Below are 17,467 nucleotides of genomic sequence, written 5' to 3'. Positions count from 1 at the left end.
AGGCCCTCCTGTACAAAATATAGTCTAGTTGACTATCTATCCACTGATCTTGTCAAGTTCAAGTTCTCTCATTTCCAGAATGCATTCCCTATAACCCAGTCTTCACGATCACTAGCTGGTATCCTTTAAAAAAAACACAGTGGGGCTTCCTAGGTGTGCAGTGGTTGAGAATCCGCCTGCCAGTGCAGGGGACAAGGGTTCGATCCCTGCTCCAGGAAAGATCCCACATGTCGCGGAGCAACTAAGTCCATGCGCCACAACTACTGAGCCTGCGCTTTAGAGCCCGTGAGCCACAACTATTGAGCCCATGTGCTCCAACTACTGAAGCCCACGTGCCTAGAGCCCGTGCTCTGCAACAAGAGAAGCCACGGCAATGAGGAGCCCGCACAGCACAACGAAGAGTAGCCCCCACTCACCACAACTGAAAAGAAAGCCCGCACACAGCAAAAAAGACCCAACACAGCCAATAAAATAAAGAAATAAATTTATTAAAAAAAAAAAACACACACACAATACCCAAATGGAAAGGCATCCTTCAGTTGTGGTCTGATCAAGCTCAAGTCAATGAAGTAATCACATTTGCTGACCTGGACAACCTACAGCCATTCAGCATGAAATGAAGTTAATGTTTCTTACCATTCACATCATACCATCAAGATCATATTAAACTTGTGGTTAAGTAAACCACCACCCCCCCCCCACCGCCGCCCAAGAGCTTTTCACAAACTATGGCCAAGACAAACCTCTCCCGTTATGAATATGCAGAATTGATTTTTCATCCCAAATGTAGAACTTCATGTTTACTCTTATTAAGTGTCTTCTTGGTTTTGGGCCCTGCATTCCATCCTGTCAAGATACGTTTGAATGTTGATTCTGTCGCCTATCACTTGCTATCTTCTTCTCATTTTGTGTTTTCAGTACATTTGATAAGGAGGACTTCTATGTCTTCATCCAAGTTTTGATAAAAATGTTGAACCGACAGAGCTAACAACGGAGTCCTGTGGCATGGTGCTAGTGCTATTGTTCCAAGCAGGCAAAAAGCCATCAGTCAACACTCTAACGGGCCTGCTCATTCAATGAGCTAGGAATCCACCTCATTATACTATCATCCAATCCACCTTTCACCAACTTCATCTACAAGGATATCTTGGCAAGAGTCTTCAAGAGGCCAATTATTCCTCTTAATCATTTTTTTCCTACCCATATCCTCTCACGAAACAGCCCCCTCACCCGACTGCCCAGTGTTTATCATGTAACTCCCACAGCTAAGCTGATTGGACCAAGAGGAAGGACCCTGGATGCCAGAGAAACCAGGTCACAGGCTGATCCAACCAGGCCCTCTTCCCCTTGAAATCTGGAAACAGCACATTGAACTCTAGTCAGTCTCTTTGGTTACCTGAAATGGTAAGTAGTGTAAAGCTAGGGCTGGGCAGCCCCACGTGGCCGAGGTGCAGCATGCAGAGAGGAAGCCAGATCAGACATACCCCCAAGACCAGACTAGGCCACCATGAGGCCTGAGCAAGACCCTCATTCATTCTAAGCAGCTACTCAGTAATCTCTGGTAAAGTCAAGAGAACATCTGTCCATCTTCAGCTCTGTGACATCTTTACTTTTCCCTCACTTCTCCAAGATCACCAACAGAGGCCCCAGGAGACCTCTGCATATACCTTCAGAACCTCGAGATGGAAATTCTCTGGGCCTAGAAAAAAGCGATTATGGACAGGGGCTACCTCATTGTCTGATGATCATTAATTTTTTATTTTAGTTTTATTGTGATAAAAGCACTTAACATGAGATCCATCCTCTGAATTGTCAGTGCACAATACAGTATTGGTGACTATAGGTACTGTAGTCAGCAGATGCTCTCAGCAGATCTCTAAAACTTATTCATCTTATACAACTGAAACTATGTAGGTTGATGAGAAACTCCCCATTTCCCCCTGCCCATATTCCCTGGCAACCACCATTCCACTCCTTGATTTATGACTTTGACTATTTTAAGACAACAGGACAAGCAGAATCACATTTGTCTTTCTGTGACTAGCTTATTTTACTTAGCATAACATCCTTGAAGTTCATCCATGCTGTCACATACTACAGCATTTCCTTGGTTTTTTAAAACTAAAGAACATTTTATTCTGTATATATACAGTATATTTTTCATTCATTCATCCATCAGTGGACATTCAGGTTGCTTCTACATCTTGGCTATTGTGAACAGTGCTGCAACAAACATGAGAGTGCTAAGATCTCTTCGAGATCCTGATACCCACTCTTTTTGGATAAATACCCATAACTGAGATTGCTGGATCATATGGTAGCTCTATTCTTGCTTTTTTGAGGAACCCACCATACTGTTTTCCACAGTGGCTGGACCATTTTGCGTTCCCACCAATGGTGTGAAAAGGTAACCTATAGAATGGGAGAAAATATATATCCAATAACGGGTAACTTCCAAAAGATCTAAGGAACTCATATAACTCAACAGCAAAAAGAATAACTTGATTTCAAAATGGGCCTAGAACTTGAATAGACACAGCTATATGGAAAAAAACATTCAGTATCACAAATCACCAGGGAAATGCAAATCAAAGCCACGAGACACCCCCTCACACTATTATCAAAAAACAAAACTGATGATCACTGATTTTTAGAAGTCCAGAGATGTTAAAGGACCTGAACAAGTGCACAAACCTTATCGTTAATCAAAACCAGGACTAGAATTCAAACATGCTGACTCACTGTCCCTAATTCTTTCCCTAATGCTACCCAGGGCCCTCCCAGTTGAAGCAGGATACAAGAGGAGGGATTCAATCAATTCCTTGCTTTTCATCTTGAGCCCCTGTTCACAGATATTATGTAGACTTTACTTGCAGAAGAGCTTTGAAATATACTTGAAAGAGAAAACATAGTTTAAAAAAGTTTTGATTTCTTAAAATAATCAGGTAAACAGTAACTTTTCTAAACTAAGTAACTGACCAGCACAGTCAGAAATTTAACTTGTTCCTTACCTTACAACTCAATCTGTGAACATAAGAATGAGGGGCTTTTGGATATCCTGGATATCTAAAATCCATGGATATATTAGCTTGGACCAAAAGTTCGTTCAGGTTTTTCCATTACATCTTACAGAAAAACCTGAATGAACTTTTTGCCCAACCTAATATTTGGCTAAGTGGTTAACTTCATAGCCATTTAGAAACACTGTCATTTCCTTTTAGAGAAGCAATCACAGATGCTTCAAAGTTATTCTGAACAAGCTCATAAAGAAAACTCCAGAACAGAATGGCAGATAGAGTATGCTATGCAGTGAGGATGCCTCTAATTCCCAGGGTCATTGTATTTCGGACTTGGAAAGCTCTAAACTGAACAGAAACTTAACCTAATGTTTGTTAATGTCAGCCAGAACTTGAGCAGTATAATCATTGCTGGACTCAAGGATAAACAGCCCTGTGAGGGCAGAGGGCCTCCCAGCTGTGTCAAGAGCAGATTCAATCTCTGCAGACCGTCCCTATCCTCCACATTTAATCAAGTGGCCCAAGCACTTCAGCACATCACTGCTTTCATTCCCTGCAGAGCATTTTTCACTACCTACCAGTTAATAAACAAAATTAACACTGTCCCCTAGGGTGCAAGCTCTCCATGAGAGCACAGCTGTTGTTCACACCTCCCAGAGCCTCACAACCTGGAACACAGACTAGCATCTTATTTATATTTACATAATAGCACTTATCTATGCCTTACGATGTACACCAGGCTTCGTTCTGTTGGCTTAATAAGGACACAATCCTCACAACAGCCCTATGAAATAGGCTCTGCTGTCATCTGCATTTTATAGATGAGGACCCTGCAGCACACAGAAGGAGACGATGCTGTACGAGGGTTCAACAAGACACAGCTGGAAAGTGGAAAGGCTGGGATTTGAACTCAGGCTGTCTGACTTCAAGATCTGCGCTGGCTCTCAGAGTAAAACATCAATAAATTATTCGCTGAATCTAAAAATGCCAAGGGTGGAATGGAGATTATATACTTCTTTAAAAAATATACTAACAAATTACAAATCCATTCAGAAGCTATAACTGAATAACAGGCTTAAAGTTGGCCTGATTCAGATATTGGATAATTACTTTAACAGAAATAAGAGAGAGAGAGAGAAATGCTGCTCCTTTGAGCACTTCTTTTGGGGAGAAGAGTGTTTCATCTGCTATTCGCCTGCTCCAACCCACCGACGGCTCTCTCTGCTGGGTGAGCTCACGTTCTGAGGCACTGACGGGCCCCTGGTGCAATCTGCCTGTGTGGAGCTTCCGGCACGTGCCCCCTCTTCAGGCCCGAGCGCTTGGGGTGGGCGCGACGTCTCCATGTCTCTGTTCACCGCGTCTCTGCCCACGCCCCACCCCCCCCAACATCACATTTTCCTTCCGAGCGTGCCACCCAATGCCAGCCCTATAAAGGTCCGGTTATGACCCCTGTTTCACACGTGCACACGCTTGCACGGTTACAAAGCGGCGGCGCCAGGATTTGAAACCAGGCGGCCGGACTCTGGCGCTTACTTCCCTGATCACCGCAGGAAAATCACTTCCCCTCCCATAGCTCACGTGGTACCCCTCCCATAGCTCACGTGGTACCCCGCCCATAGCTCACGTGGTACCCCTCCCAGAGCGGTCTGTCCCACCTCTGACGTTCCGTGCCGCTGCCTGTATTCACCTTGTTAATCTGTAGCTCAGCGTCTACATTCCCCCCCCCCCCCCCATGGGACATGGAATCTCCTCAAATGAAGTTTAGCACCTGAAGGCCAGTCTAAAATATTTTAATATCGATGGAGGGAATGGTGTTTAAAACCACCCGGGGCAGGATGGAATTGGAGCAGGGGTTCTCTAAACTCAGCCACTTAGAAACGCTAAGATTGAGTAGATCGTTTTAACTACTGTAATTTGAATTACTACTAAGGTGTACTCTGCAATTTCCTAATATCTGAAATTTGACTAATTATACTGACGTACACTCATTTTATAAGACTAAAGGTATATATGAACAAACACTAATTCTGATATCACAAAAATACCATTATTTTTGAAGAGTATATAATATGACATTCAAGTGCACAAGTTCTACAATAAAAATAATTCAAAGTGAAAGTGAAAGGCTCCCCCCCCCAGCTCCCCCCCCCCCCCCCCCGCCCCGGCTTCTCTATCTGGATTCTGTTAAAGATAAAAAGTCACCAGCAAGCATCTATTAAAAGCTGTTGTCTTTTTTCTTAATCAGAATTTATGAAGTCAATTTTATTTAAATTAAAAACAAGAATTCTTCTCGAAACATAATATCAAACCAACTCCTTGATTTTTTTCCTTCCTCTTAATTTATAACAGAGACTCTAAGAAAATAAAATCTAAGGTTAAGGAAATTTCCATCGATGTGAAGAAAATATTTTCCAAAATTAAAATAACAAGTTCCTCCCCGGTTAACATAAGTGATTTAAGTTGCAGATACATGGCTGCCCCTGAGATCCCCTTCCTCCCCAAGCTCTGTGAAAGGGCCAAATCCACATCCTTTCAGGAATTTGGAAGTCCTCTATGGGACTACCTTTTTTATGAAATGCTGCACATACTACCAATGCTACATAAATATTTCATGATACATTACCCAGTCCTGGAATTTCCTGCAAGATCGCACAAAGTCTTTAAAATAGTGCACTGCAAGTCATAAAATAATCAGATATAAAAGTAAGCTGTATCAATCCCTTGATTAACCACAATTTTTTTTTTTTACAAGAATTGCAGAAAAAGTAGTGTTACTACATCTTAATCTCAGGAGAGGGATTTGCTATTTATATTACTTTACTAAAAGGCTTTTAGAATTACACCTCTTTTTTTACATCAGGTAATATTTCTCAACTGGACAGGAGCCCTTCCATTATAATCTACATTCAAAAATTACCCAGAGTGACTTGAAAACAGGTCATAGACTGAATTGTAACATCTAGCAGAGTCTGATACATAGTAAAAGATGAATAAAATTTAATTGTTGACCTAATTGTGCCTAAAGCTTAACAAAATGTGTTCTTGTATATTATAATTAATCCCAATGCTTCCAATTCCTTATCTGTAAAATGAGAACTAGAGACCACTAAGATCCCTTTCAGCTTTAAAAAGCTGATTAGCAATTTATTTTATCTACAGCCCTCCCCAGAACCCTCCTTCCCCACACCCCTAGTTGCAAATTTAGTAATCTGGGACAAGAACAGCTCAGTAAACAGAAAACATCCCCAGGGAAAACCAAGGCTAAGATCAAGGAATCAAATTTCCAAAGTAAGCAACGCTCCCCATGCTGAGGGACCCCACCCCCCCCACCCCACCCCACCCCCGGAAGACAATAATGTATAAAAAAGTGCTTTTAAAATTTTTGGAAAGCTACAGAAATGTAAGGTGGTATAATACTGAAAACTGTGAAAGGTGGCATTTTTTTTCAATCACAGGAAGTACTGGGACATTCAGAGGATCTTAGTTTCTCACATACAAAAGTAGGGTCACTACACTCAAACACTCAAATCCCCCAGTGTAGCTCTGTTGTGTCAAGATAATTAAGTGATAGGACTGTTAGAAACAGTTTTTAAACGGCTCGCCTTACTGTATTTCTAAGACTCATGAACATTTTTGTTTATTTGGCATTGACTGCATTGAAAAGAGAGAACACTTTATGGTAATAATACTGATTCTTGATTATCAAATGGAGTTTTGTAGCAGACAGACGGAAAGCCTTGCTTAATTCAGGAAAATGTGTCTGCTTTTTTAAACCAGCAAAGCTCATTAAAAAGTTTTATGAGGGGTTGGAATCTCCAGATTTAGATATTTGCAACACCTTCACTTTGTCATCTGTGATGTACTCCTCAAGGTATACCACTTCCTGAGCTCTGCTGGGCCCTAAACTCTAATTGCTCATTCAAGAAAACTTAATGTAAATCTATAAAAAATTAAAAAGGACCCCCCCCCCCCCCCCCCACAACAGGGCTTTGTTTTCCCCTTAGGCTGGTCTGGCAGTGAAAGTTGGTTGGGAGAAGGCTGCCATCTTGTGGCCAAAAGAAAGAACGGTCTGTATGACAGACTAGGTCTATCCACCTCATTACAAATAACTCAATTTCATTTTTTTTATGGCTGAGTAATATTCCATTGTATATATGCACCACATCTTCTTTATCCATTCATCTGTTGATGGGCATTTAGGTTGCTTCCATGTCCTGGCTATTGTAAATAGTGCTGCAATGAACATTACGGTACATGTTTCTTTTGGGATTATGATTTTCTCTGGGTATATGCCCAGGAGTAGGATTGCTAGGTCATATGGTAGTTCCATTTTTAGTTTTTTAAGGAACCTCCAAACTGTTTTCCATAGTAGCTGTACCAACTTACATTCCCACCAACAGTGCAGGAGGATTCCCTTTTCTCCATACCCTCTCCACCATTTATTGTTTCTAGATGTTTTGATGATGGCCATTCTGACTGGTGTGAGGTGATACCTCATTGTGGCTTTGACTTGCATTTCTCTAATGATTAGTGATGTTGAGCATCTTTTCATGTGTTTGTTAGCCACCTGCACGTCTTTGGAGAAATGTCTATTTAGATCTTCCGCCAATTTTGTGGATTGGGTTATTTGCTTTTTCGGCATTAAGCTGCATGAGCTGCTTGTATATTTTGGAGATTCACCCTTTGTCTGTTGCTTCATTGGCAAATATTTTCTCCGATTCTGAGGGTTGTCTTCTCGTCTTGTTTATGGTTTCTTTCACTGTGCAAAAGCTTTTAAGTTTCATTAGGTCCCATTTGTTTATTCTTGGTTTTATTTCCATTATTCTAGGAGTTGGGTCCAAAAGGATCTTGCTTTGATGTATGTCATAGAGTGTTCTGCCTATGTTTTCCTCTAGGAGTTTGATAGTGTCTGGCCTTACATTTAGAGTCTGTCATATAGAGCGAAGTAAGCCAGAAAGACAAAAACAAATACTGTATGCTAACTCATATATATGGAATCTAAAAATATATATATATATATATGGTACTGATGAACCCAGTGACAGGGCAAGAATAAAGATGCAGATGTAGAGAACGGACTTAAGGACACAGGGTGGGGTGGGGGGGCAAAGGGGAAGCTGGGACGAAATGAGAGAGTAGCATTGACATATATATACTACCAAATATAAAATAGATAGCTCATGGGAAGTTCCTGCATAACATAGGGAAATAAACTCCATGATAGGTGATGACTTAGAGGGCCAGGACAGAGAGGGTGGGAGGGAGTCGCAGGAGGGTGGGGATATGGAGATATATGTATATGTACAGCTGATTCACTTTGGTGTACCTCAAAAATTGGCACAACAGTGTAAAGCAATTATATTCCAATAAAGAGCTTTTAAAAAAAAGACAAAACAAAAGAACAAGCTCCAAGAGCGCTGCCCATTCCTCAAACCTCCGATAGCTCCTCCCATGGAGGAAGTCTACCTATCCAGCTCTCCATGTGCATCCTGAGACTCCCCACTACAAGAACAAAGTCTTAAAAATTAAAGTGGAAAGAACATTAAAGAACTATTTGCTCAGGGACTTTCCCAATGGCACAATGGTTAAGAATCTGCCTGCCAAGGCAGGGGGATGTGGGTTCAATCCCCGGTCTGGGAAGATCCCACATGCTGCGGAGCAACTAAGCCCCTGCACCACAATTACCAAGCCCACATGCTGCAGCTACTGAAGCCCGAGCACCTAGAGCCCATGCTCTGCAACAAGAAAAGCCACCACAATGAGAAGCCTGCCCACCGCAAGGAAGAGCAGCCCCAGCTTGCCACAACTAGAGAAAGCCCCACTCAGCAATGAAGACCCCATGGAGCCAAAAAAAAAATAGGGAGGGAGAAGGGACTATTTGCGCAAACAAAGCCTTAGGAGGAAAATGAAGTGGAAAAGAGAAATATGGGCTTCCCTCCCTCCCTGGCAGCCCCAAGATCCACCCCAAGTCTCTTGATTTTAAAAACTTGGAGGAACTGAAGCCCTGGGCAATCAAATGACTCACTCAGAAACCTCAGACTCCCCTCTCCCACTGAAGACTCTCCTATGACCAGCAGGGTTCGTCTTCACACCTGCTTTTCCTCCAGATTTCTCATCACTTTTTCCCATAATCTTAGGCTGGCAAAGTAAAAAAATCTCTGACTTCTAGAGCTTAGAGAACACCTGTAAAATTCCTCTCATTCCTTCCCAATACATTTCTGAGCAGATTTAATTGGGGGTGAGGGGAAAGCCTTCCAAATAATGAGACTCTAGGTCAGCGTTGTCCAATTGTAACTCTACAAGGATGGAAACGCTCTCTATTTGCACTGTGCAGTAGTGTGGTCACTGCACACATGTAGCTACTGAGTACTTGGAATGTGACTACACATATGACTGAGTACATGACTGAGGAATTGACATTTTGATTTTATTTAATTTCAAATAATTTCGATGAAGTTGCCACATGTGACTAGTAGCTAACCTATGGGACAGCACAGCTGTAGCACGCTCGCCTCCCTAATCCATTTCAGCGTATCACCTTGACACACAAAATCCATCTCTTTATTGAAAAAGATATGTTTTGACTGCTCTATGGAGAACAGTATGTTAATAGTATACAGCACACACACAAAAATAGAAAACATGGGCTCTGCTTTCCAAGACTATACAATCAAAGAGGGGAGAAAGCATGCAGACAGATAACTAGCACCATTAACATACAATGGGGTCCCTCTTCAATGCGGAGCTACAGGGCTAGATTAACAAGACACGCAATCAATATAGGGCCTTAAAAGCCCATGCAACAGGAGGAGAGAACACAGGCATTTTAGAAAAGGGGCAGCAAGGGTAGGGGAACAGAGACAAGGGGTCACAAGTTCTATTTAGGGGATGCCAGAAAGCCCAGTCCAGGAGGAGTGATTTTATGTAAGAGGATCATGGAGAGAACTAGAAAGGTACATTAGGACCAGTTTCCAAACACAGAAATTAGAGACCCAAGGGGAAAACAGTGAGTGAGACTTTGGAGATGATATAAATACTGGGGATGGTAGAGGATAAGAGATGAATCAAATTTTTAAACCCAAGGTAACAAGACAAGGATGTCCACTCTAGCTGGTTTTATTCAACACAGTTTTGGAAGTCCTAGCCACAGCAATCAGAGAAGAAAAAGAAATAAAAGGAATCCAAATGGGAAAATAAGATGTAAAACTGTCACTGTTTGCAGATGGCATGATACTATACATAGACAATCCTAAAGATGCTACCAGAAAACTACTAGCGCTCATCAGTGAATCTGGTAAAGTTGAAGGATATAAAATTAATACACAGAGAACTTCCCTGGTGCCACAGTGGTTAAGAATCCGCCTGCCAATGCAGGGGACATGGGTTTGATCCCTCGTCCAGGAAGATCCTACATGCTATGGAGCAACTAAGCCTGTTCACCACAACTACTGAGTCTTCATGCCACACCTTCTGAAGCCTGTGTGCCTAGAGCCCATCCTCTACAACAAGAGAAGCCACCACAAGGAGGAGCCTCTGAACCACAATGAAGAGTAGCCCCTACTCACCCCAACTAGAGAAAGCCTGCATGCAGCAATGAAGACCCAACACAGCCAATAAGCAAACAAACAAATTATTTTAAAAAATTAACACATAGAAATCTTTCATTCCTACACACTAACAACAAAAGATCAGAAAGAATAATTAAAGAAACAATCCCATTTACCACTGCATCAAAAAGAATAAAATACCTAGGAATAAACCAACCTAAGGAGGCAAAAGACCTGTACTCAGAAAACTATAAGATACTGATGAAAGAAATCAAAGATGACAAAAACAGATGGAGAGATATACCATGTTCTTGGATTGGAAGAATCAATATTGTCAAAATGACTATATCACCCAAAGTAATTGACAGATTCAATGCAATCCCTCATCAAATTACCAATAGCATTTTTCACAGAATTATAACAAAAAAGTTTACAATTTATATGGAAACACAAAAGACCCAGAATAGCCAGAGAAATCTTGAGAAAGAAAAACAGACCTGGAGGAATCAGGCTCCCTGACTTCATACAGTACTACAAAGCAACAGTAATCAAAACACTATGGACTGGCACAAAAACAGAAATATAGATCAATGAACAGGATAGAAAGTCAAGAGATTAACTCATGCACCTATGGTCACCTAGTCTATGACAAAGGAGGCAAGAATATACAATGGAGAAAGACAGTCTCTTCAATAAGTGGTGCTAGGAAAACTGGACAGCCACGTGTAAAAGAATGAAATTAGAACATTCCATGATACACAAAAATAAACTCAAAATGGATTAAAGACCTAAATATAAGACCAGAAATCATAAAACTCCTAGAAGAAAACATAGGCAGAACACTCTGACATAAATCACAGCAAAATCTTTTTTGATCTACCTCCTAAAGTAATGAAAACAAAAACAAAAATAAACAAATGAGATCTAATTAAACTCAAAATCTTTTGCACAGCAAAGGAAACCATAAACAAAATGAAAAGACAACCCACAGAATGGGAGAAAATATTGCAAATTAATCCTGACAAGCGATTAGTCTCCAAAATTTACAAACAGCTCATGCAGTTCAACAGCAAAAAAGAAAAGAAAAAGAAAAAAGGGTGAAAGATCTAAATAGACATTTCTCCAAAGACATACAGATGGCCAAAGGGCACATGAAAAGATGCTCAACATCAGTAATTATTAGAGAAATGTAAATCAAAACTATAATGGGGTATCACACCAGTAAGAATGGCCATCATCAAAAATCTACAAACAATAAACACTGGAGAGGGTGTGAAGAAAAGGGAACCCACCTACACTTTGGTGGGAATGTATATTGTTACAGCCACTATGGAGAACAATATGAAGGTTCCTTAAAAAACTAAAAACAGAGCTACCATATGCTCCAGCAATCCCACTCCTGGGCATACATCCAGAGAAAATCGTTAATTCAAAAAGATACATGCAACCCAATGTTCACTGCAGCACTATTTACAAAACCCAGGACATGGAAGCAACCTAAATGTCCATAGACAGATGAATGGATAAAGATGTGGCGCATAGGTACAATGGAATATTATTCAGCCATAAAAAAGAATGAAATAATGTCATTTGCAGCAAAATGGATGGACCTACTACAGATTGTCCTACTGAGTGAAGTAAGTCAGACAGAGAAAGACAAATATATGATATCGCTTATACGTAGAATCTAAAAAAAACAGTGGTACACATATACACACTACCATACATAAAATAGATAACTAACAAGAATCTACTGTAGGGACTTCCTAGGTTGTGCAGTGGTTAGGAATTCTCCTGCCAATGCAGGGGACACGGGTTCGAGCCCTGCCCCAGGAAGATACCACACGCTGTGGAGCCACTGGACCCGTATGCCACAACTATTGAGCCTGTGCTCTGGAGCCCGTGAGCCACAACTGTTGAGCCCGTGTGCCACAACTACTGAAGCCCACGAGCCTAGAGCCTGTGCTCCACAGGAGAAGCCACAACAATGAGGAGCCCACGCACCACAATGAAGGGTAGCCCCCACTCACAACAACTAGAGAAAGGCCATGTGCAGCAACAAAGACCCAACACAGCCAATAAAAAATAAACCCAATAAATTAATTAATTTTAAAAAATCTACTGTATAGCATAGGGAACGCTACTCAATACTCTGTAATGACCTACATGGGAATAGGATCTAAAAAAGAATGGATATATGTATATGTATAACTGATTCACTTTGTTGTACAGAAGAAACACAACATTGTAAATCAACCATACTCCAATAAAAATTAATTTTAAAACAAATAAACAAAGAAACCCAGGGTAAATGGACAATAAATGGCACGATTAACGGAGCCAAAAGGGGACGTGATGACTGAAGGTTGCTGAAGTTGAGGTTGATGAGATAACCAAATGGACAAACAAGTACTTTGAGAAGTGAAATGAGACTGAAAGAAGAGAAGAGAGGCTGATGGATGTGAGAGTCAAATCAGAGACTGCTGACTGAAATCAGAGTGGAAGGGTAGGTACAGGAGGAGGAGGAAGGAAAGAAGAGACCCACGGACAGAATTTGCAACCAGGGGAAATAGCCCCTTTTCAGGGATGAAGGAGAAACAGAAGGAATATCCCCTACTACAGGGACAGGATGAAGACTTCTCACTACATACCCTCTGCACCTCTTAAATGAGCACTCCTGCCTTCCTAACTGGAATGCATACTGTGCAAAGACGGAGACTGTATGATTATTTCAATCCCAATGGCCACAAAAGAGCAAATTAAGCCCCAATCCTACCTGAATAACTCAGTACCTCAAGAGGAGACAGGAGGGTATCTAAAGGACACCAGAAGAGGGTGAGCGGTAGAGGTTTTGCCTCACTAGCGTGGAAAATCAGCCCTAGATTAAAACACCGCTCTGGATCTCCCTAACAAAGCTTAAAAAGCAAGACCCATGCTTCTATGTGATCTAGTTCAGTGGTTCCCAATCCTGGCAAATGGGGCAATCACCGAAAGACTGCTGGTGGGGCCCACCCTCAGAGAGGATGATTTAACAGCCTGGGCAACCAGTATCATTTTAAAGCTCCCCAGGTGACTCTAGTGCACAGCCAAGATTGAGAACCACCCATTGACGCCATAGATAGGTAAGGTTTCTAACCCAGTTATTACAGTCCCCTTTAATTCTCCGCACTACTGATGCCATTTTCAATATTGATGTAACATTATAGTTGGCAAGCACTGTTTGCAGCTTTCAACATGCTAACACATTTTAACCACAACCTAGTAGCAGGAGTCTCACACATATTATCTCATTGACTCCTTAGAGAATCCTGGAGAAGTTCAGTTACCTGCCCGAGACCCCACAGTTAGCAACAGCCCAGGAGGGCTGACCCCAGAGCTGCCCTTCTTTTCTGTTACCCCTCTGCTGTCCTCAAGCTCAGCAACTTCTTAGATATCCTGGGAAGGAAGTGAAAGAAGCACCTCAGGGATTGTGAGATATAAGAGAGGAGTCGGCAGCAGAACTCTTACTAAAACCCATGATTTCTCCCTGGAACCACCTGCTTCACCCAAGCACAGTTCTTAAAGGTAATGGCCAGGGAGACACCTGGCAAGGCCAGGACGAAAGAGTGCAAAAATAATTTCCTTTCCTTATTCTTGTTCAACTCTACACCAGTGTGGACATGAGTTTTAGAAATACCTTACATGTCTAAGTAGTAATAATTTCTCTGAGAAACTGTTACATTAAAGGATTCCTCTTCCCCATCGCAGACCCTTCCAAAAGAGACCAACAAAAGATGCAAGGCTGGGCCCAACCTGGCCAGGGGTTTTTCTATCCTTGTCTGACGCTCTCTGGGCTGCAGGGAGGGGAGCACAAACTCTGCGGGTCTGTGCCCATTTTCAACCTCCCTGCAGCTCTGGGGGCAAGGAAAACGGAGAAGGCCTGAGGACAGCCAAGTTCTCCGGGAACCGGTTCAACGCGGCGCGTGAACTGCTGGCTGCCAACACCGCAGCCTAAAAGAAGCCGACAAGTGGACGCATCCACGTGGTGCCGACTGACCTCGGAGCACAGGGTCAGGATGCAGCCTAGCTTTCAGAGTCTGAAAATCCAGGCTCCTGGGCCCCAGGCGCGGGCGCGGCCGCCTTACCCGCAGGAGCACAGGTCGCAGATGCACTTCGTCTTCACCGGGGCCATCCCGAGGCCTGGAGGTCCGCGCCGAGCATCCCCCGCCGCCTCCTAGACCCCGACCGCCCCGCAGGGGGCGCGCCGAGTCTCGTGGGCCTTGGCAAATATTCTGAATACTGAAGAAAACTGAAGTGGCCCTTTGGCAAAGTCCGGTCTTCCGTTTCCTTCCCTGGGCTGGCCTTGCACGGGAGAGGCGCGGAGCGTGGACCGCCTGGGCCCGGGCAACCTCTCCGTGCATGCGCCGCCCGCCCCCCGCCTCTGTCCGCCCCACCCACGCACCCAAGGACCTGCCGCGGCCCCCGGGGCCTCTGTGACGTCACCGGGGCTACGAGGTGCACCTGTGGGTGGCAGTGATGGCACAAGCGCTGCCTGTGAGGTCAGGGAGCTTCCAGCAGCAAAGGTCTCCCATGGGGTCTTGATGAAACCTCAGGAAGATCTCAGGATGGGACGACTTTGGAAAGATTGTGGGTGCGTGCGCAAGTCAGCAAATGTGCTGCTCACTTGGGCAAAAAGGCCGCACACCCCACCCTCATCACACTGGGTGGCATCTCTAGGCTCCGTGGTGCCCTTTGGCATCCGTTTCCAGATCTTCCTTGTGGAAATCGATGCCTTCAGCTGCTCCCATATACCTCGCAGTCTGAGAACACAGCGGTTTCAGGGCGCCTTGGCCTTGCCTGCTCGCCAGGGTGCTCCCTCACTGCCCCAGGTGACAGTAATGATACCAGGGCAGAGGTCTTGAAGTTTCCGTGTGCATCAGAATCACCTGGCTTGATAAACGCCAGATGGCCACAGCCCACCCCTGAGTTTCTGACTCAGTAGGTCTGGAGTGGGCCTAGCAAGTTCTGAGCCTGGCTGATGCTGCTAGGCCAGGGGCCACTCTTTAAGAAGGAGTTTCGGAGATTATTTTGCCCTCTCTCTAACCAGCCTTCCAGCTCACCTGACCCGGAGAACCACTACAGATCCTGCCCAGAAGAAGCCACTGGCATCAAAACCTCTAATCTGGGACCCTAGTTTCAACAAGAAGCCAAGTGATTCCCACCAGAAAGCAAGTTCAGGAGACACTGCTCTGATGGGTGGTTCGTAATTAAATATGATGACTTCCCCGTTGTGGGACACAGGAGCTTCAAATATTGGCAATCCTATGCTTGTTTTTCTTTCCCACACTTCCTAACTCTTCTCCTTAGTTTTTGTGAAGGAGTGAGTCAGTAAGTCAGAGGCATTTTAGACTGCAAAACACTTAATAGTCAGAGTTTTTTGGATTTTTTTTCGTCCATGTTAGGCTCCACAACAGTCAGCGAACTGTTGCCAACAGGCCAAATTCAGCCGGCCACCTGTCTTTGGCCAGCAAGCTAAGAATGTTCTTTTTACATTTTTATATGGTTGAACAAATTAAAAGAATATTACATGACCCATGAAACATGTAAAATTCAAGTTTTTGTGTCTGCAAATAGTTTTGAATTTTGTCCAAAAATTTTTGGACATATTCCTGATTTTGCCTCTTGGCCCACAAAAGCTAAAATATTTACTATAGGACTTTTTACAGAGAAAGTTTGCTGTCTCCAGTTCTAAAAAGTCAAAGAGGGAGATCCAGAGGGGAGCAAAGCTTACTGATCATTCTTAAGAATAGGGGAGGGTGGAGCTGCTCCTTGCCTTCTCAGTAGGAGATCAGGGCCCCAAAGGGGAGGATGGACTCCTGGGGGGACAAGATGGAGACCTGGGAGCTAATGGAAGCCGAGGAAAAGCCTGCGTGCCATCCCTTGCCATTGACAGAGAACATCACAGGGGTCTTACAGAGGAACTACAGTGCTGAACACCAGTCTTCTCTTGATAGCTGCCTAAACATTATCTCTGAATCTTCCAGAAAAATGTCCCACTGATGCTCCCAGACTTGGATGAGAACCATTCAAACTGCCCTTGTGGTTAGCAGTTTGTCAGCAATCCATGGCACTCCCAACTTCCCCCAACCCTGCTCTCAACCAAGGGTGGAGATCTTGAAAGATGAAGATAGTATGGATAAAATGGCCTCCACACTGGTGCTTCTGTAGAGCTGGTGCTGGACAAGACAACTTTTCCTCCCCCTCCTTGTTACACTTACTACCCATGTTTTGTTAGTTCCAGACAATTCTACCCTAACTCATAGAAATACCTCTCTAACTCTGTTCCAAAAGGTAGCCCTGCCTATGAAGAATTTACTGGCACTTGCTATGCATTAAACACTTTTGCGCACTTTCCCTTAAGCTCTCTTGTCTATCTCTTAAAACTGAGGTAAATCTATCATGCCCATGTTACATCACTCAAGATCACACAGCTAGGGACTTTCCGGGTGGCGCAGTGGTTAAGAACACGCCTGCCAATGCAGGCGACATAGGTTCAATCCCTGGGCCAGGAAGATCCCACATGCCACAGAGCAACTAAGCCGGTCCGCCACAACTACTGATCCTGTGCTCTAGAGCCCTCGAGCCACATCTACCAAGCCCGCATGCTGCAACTACTGAAGCCCACTCACCACAACTAGAGAAAGCCTGTGCACCGCAACAAAGACCTAACACAGCCAAAAAAAAAAAAAACACATTGCACAGCTAATGAGTACTAGAGCTGAGATTCAGGCCCACTTTGATCTTTCTTTTCAAACTTTTCCACCCAGGAAAAAGAATGACTAGGTAAGCTGGAGATCTTAGGGACCACTGCAAATGGTATTTTATCTTAAAATTTTGTATTTACATCTTAATATGGCCATATTT

General features: G+C 43.4%; 1 protein-coding gene across 1 annotated transcript in view; it reads right to left on the bottom strand.

Annotated features, from left to right (window-relative positions):
* SAXO1 (stabilizer of axonemal microtubules 1) overlaps positions 1-14,973 on the bottom strand; it is a 113,533-nt gene extending 98,560 nt beyond the window's left edge. Inside the window, exon 1 of the mRNA XM_057722686.1 lies at positions 14,689-14,973. Within this exon, the coding sequence (XP_057578669.1) occupies positions 14,689-14,735 (47 nt within the window). The 5' untranslated portion in view covers positions 14,736-14,973. The remainder of the gene's footprint in view (positions 1-14,688) is intronic.
* Between the last annotated feature and the right edge of the window lie 2,494 nt (positions 14,974-17,467).

This window comes from Hippopotamus amphibius, chromosome 2 (genome assembly GCF_030028045.1).
Source record: "Hippopotamus amphibius kiboko isolate mHipAmp2 chromosome 2, mHipAmp2.hap2, whole genome shotgun sequence".
Classification (NCBI taxonomy): domain Eukaryota; kingdom Metazoa; phylum Chordata; class Mammalia; order Artiodactyla; family Hippopotamidae; genus Hippopotamus; species Hippopotamus amphibius.
This window is presented reverse-complemented; position numbering and strand designations above follow the sequence as displayed.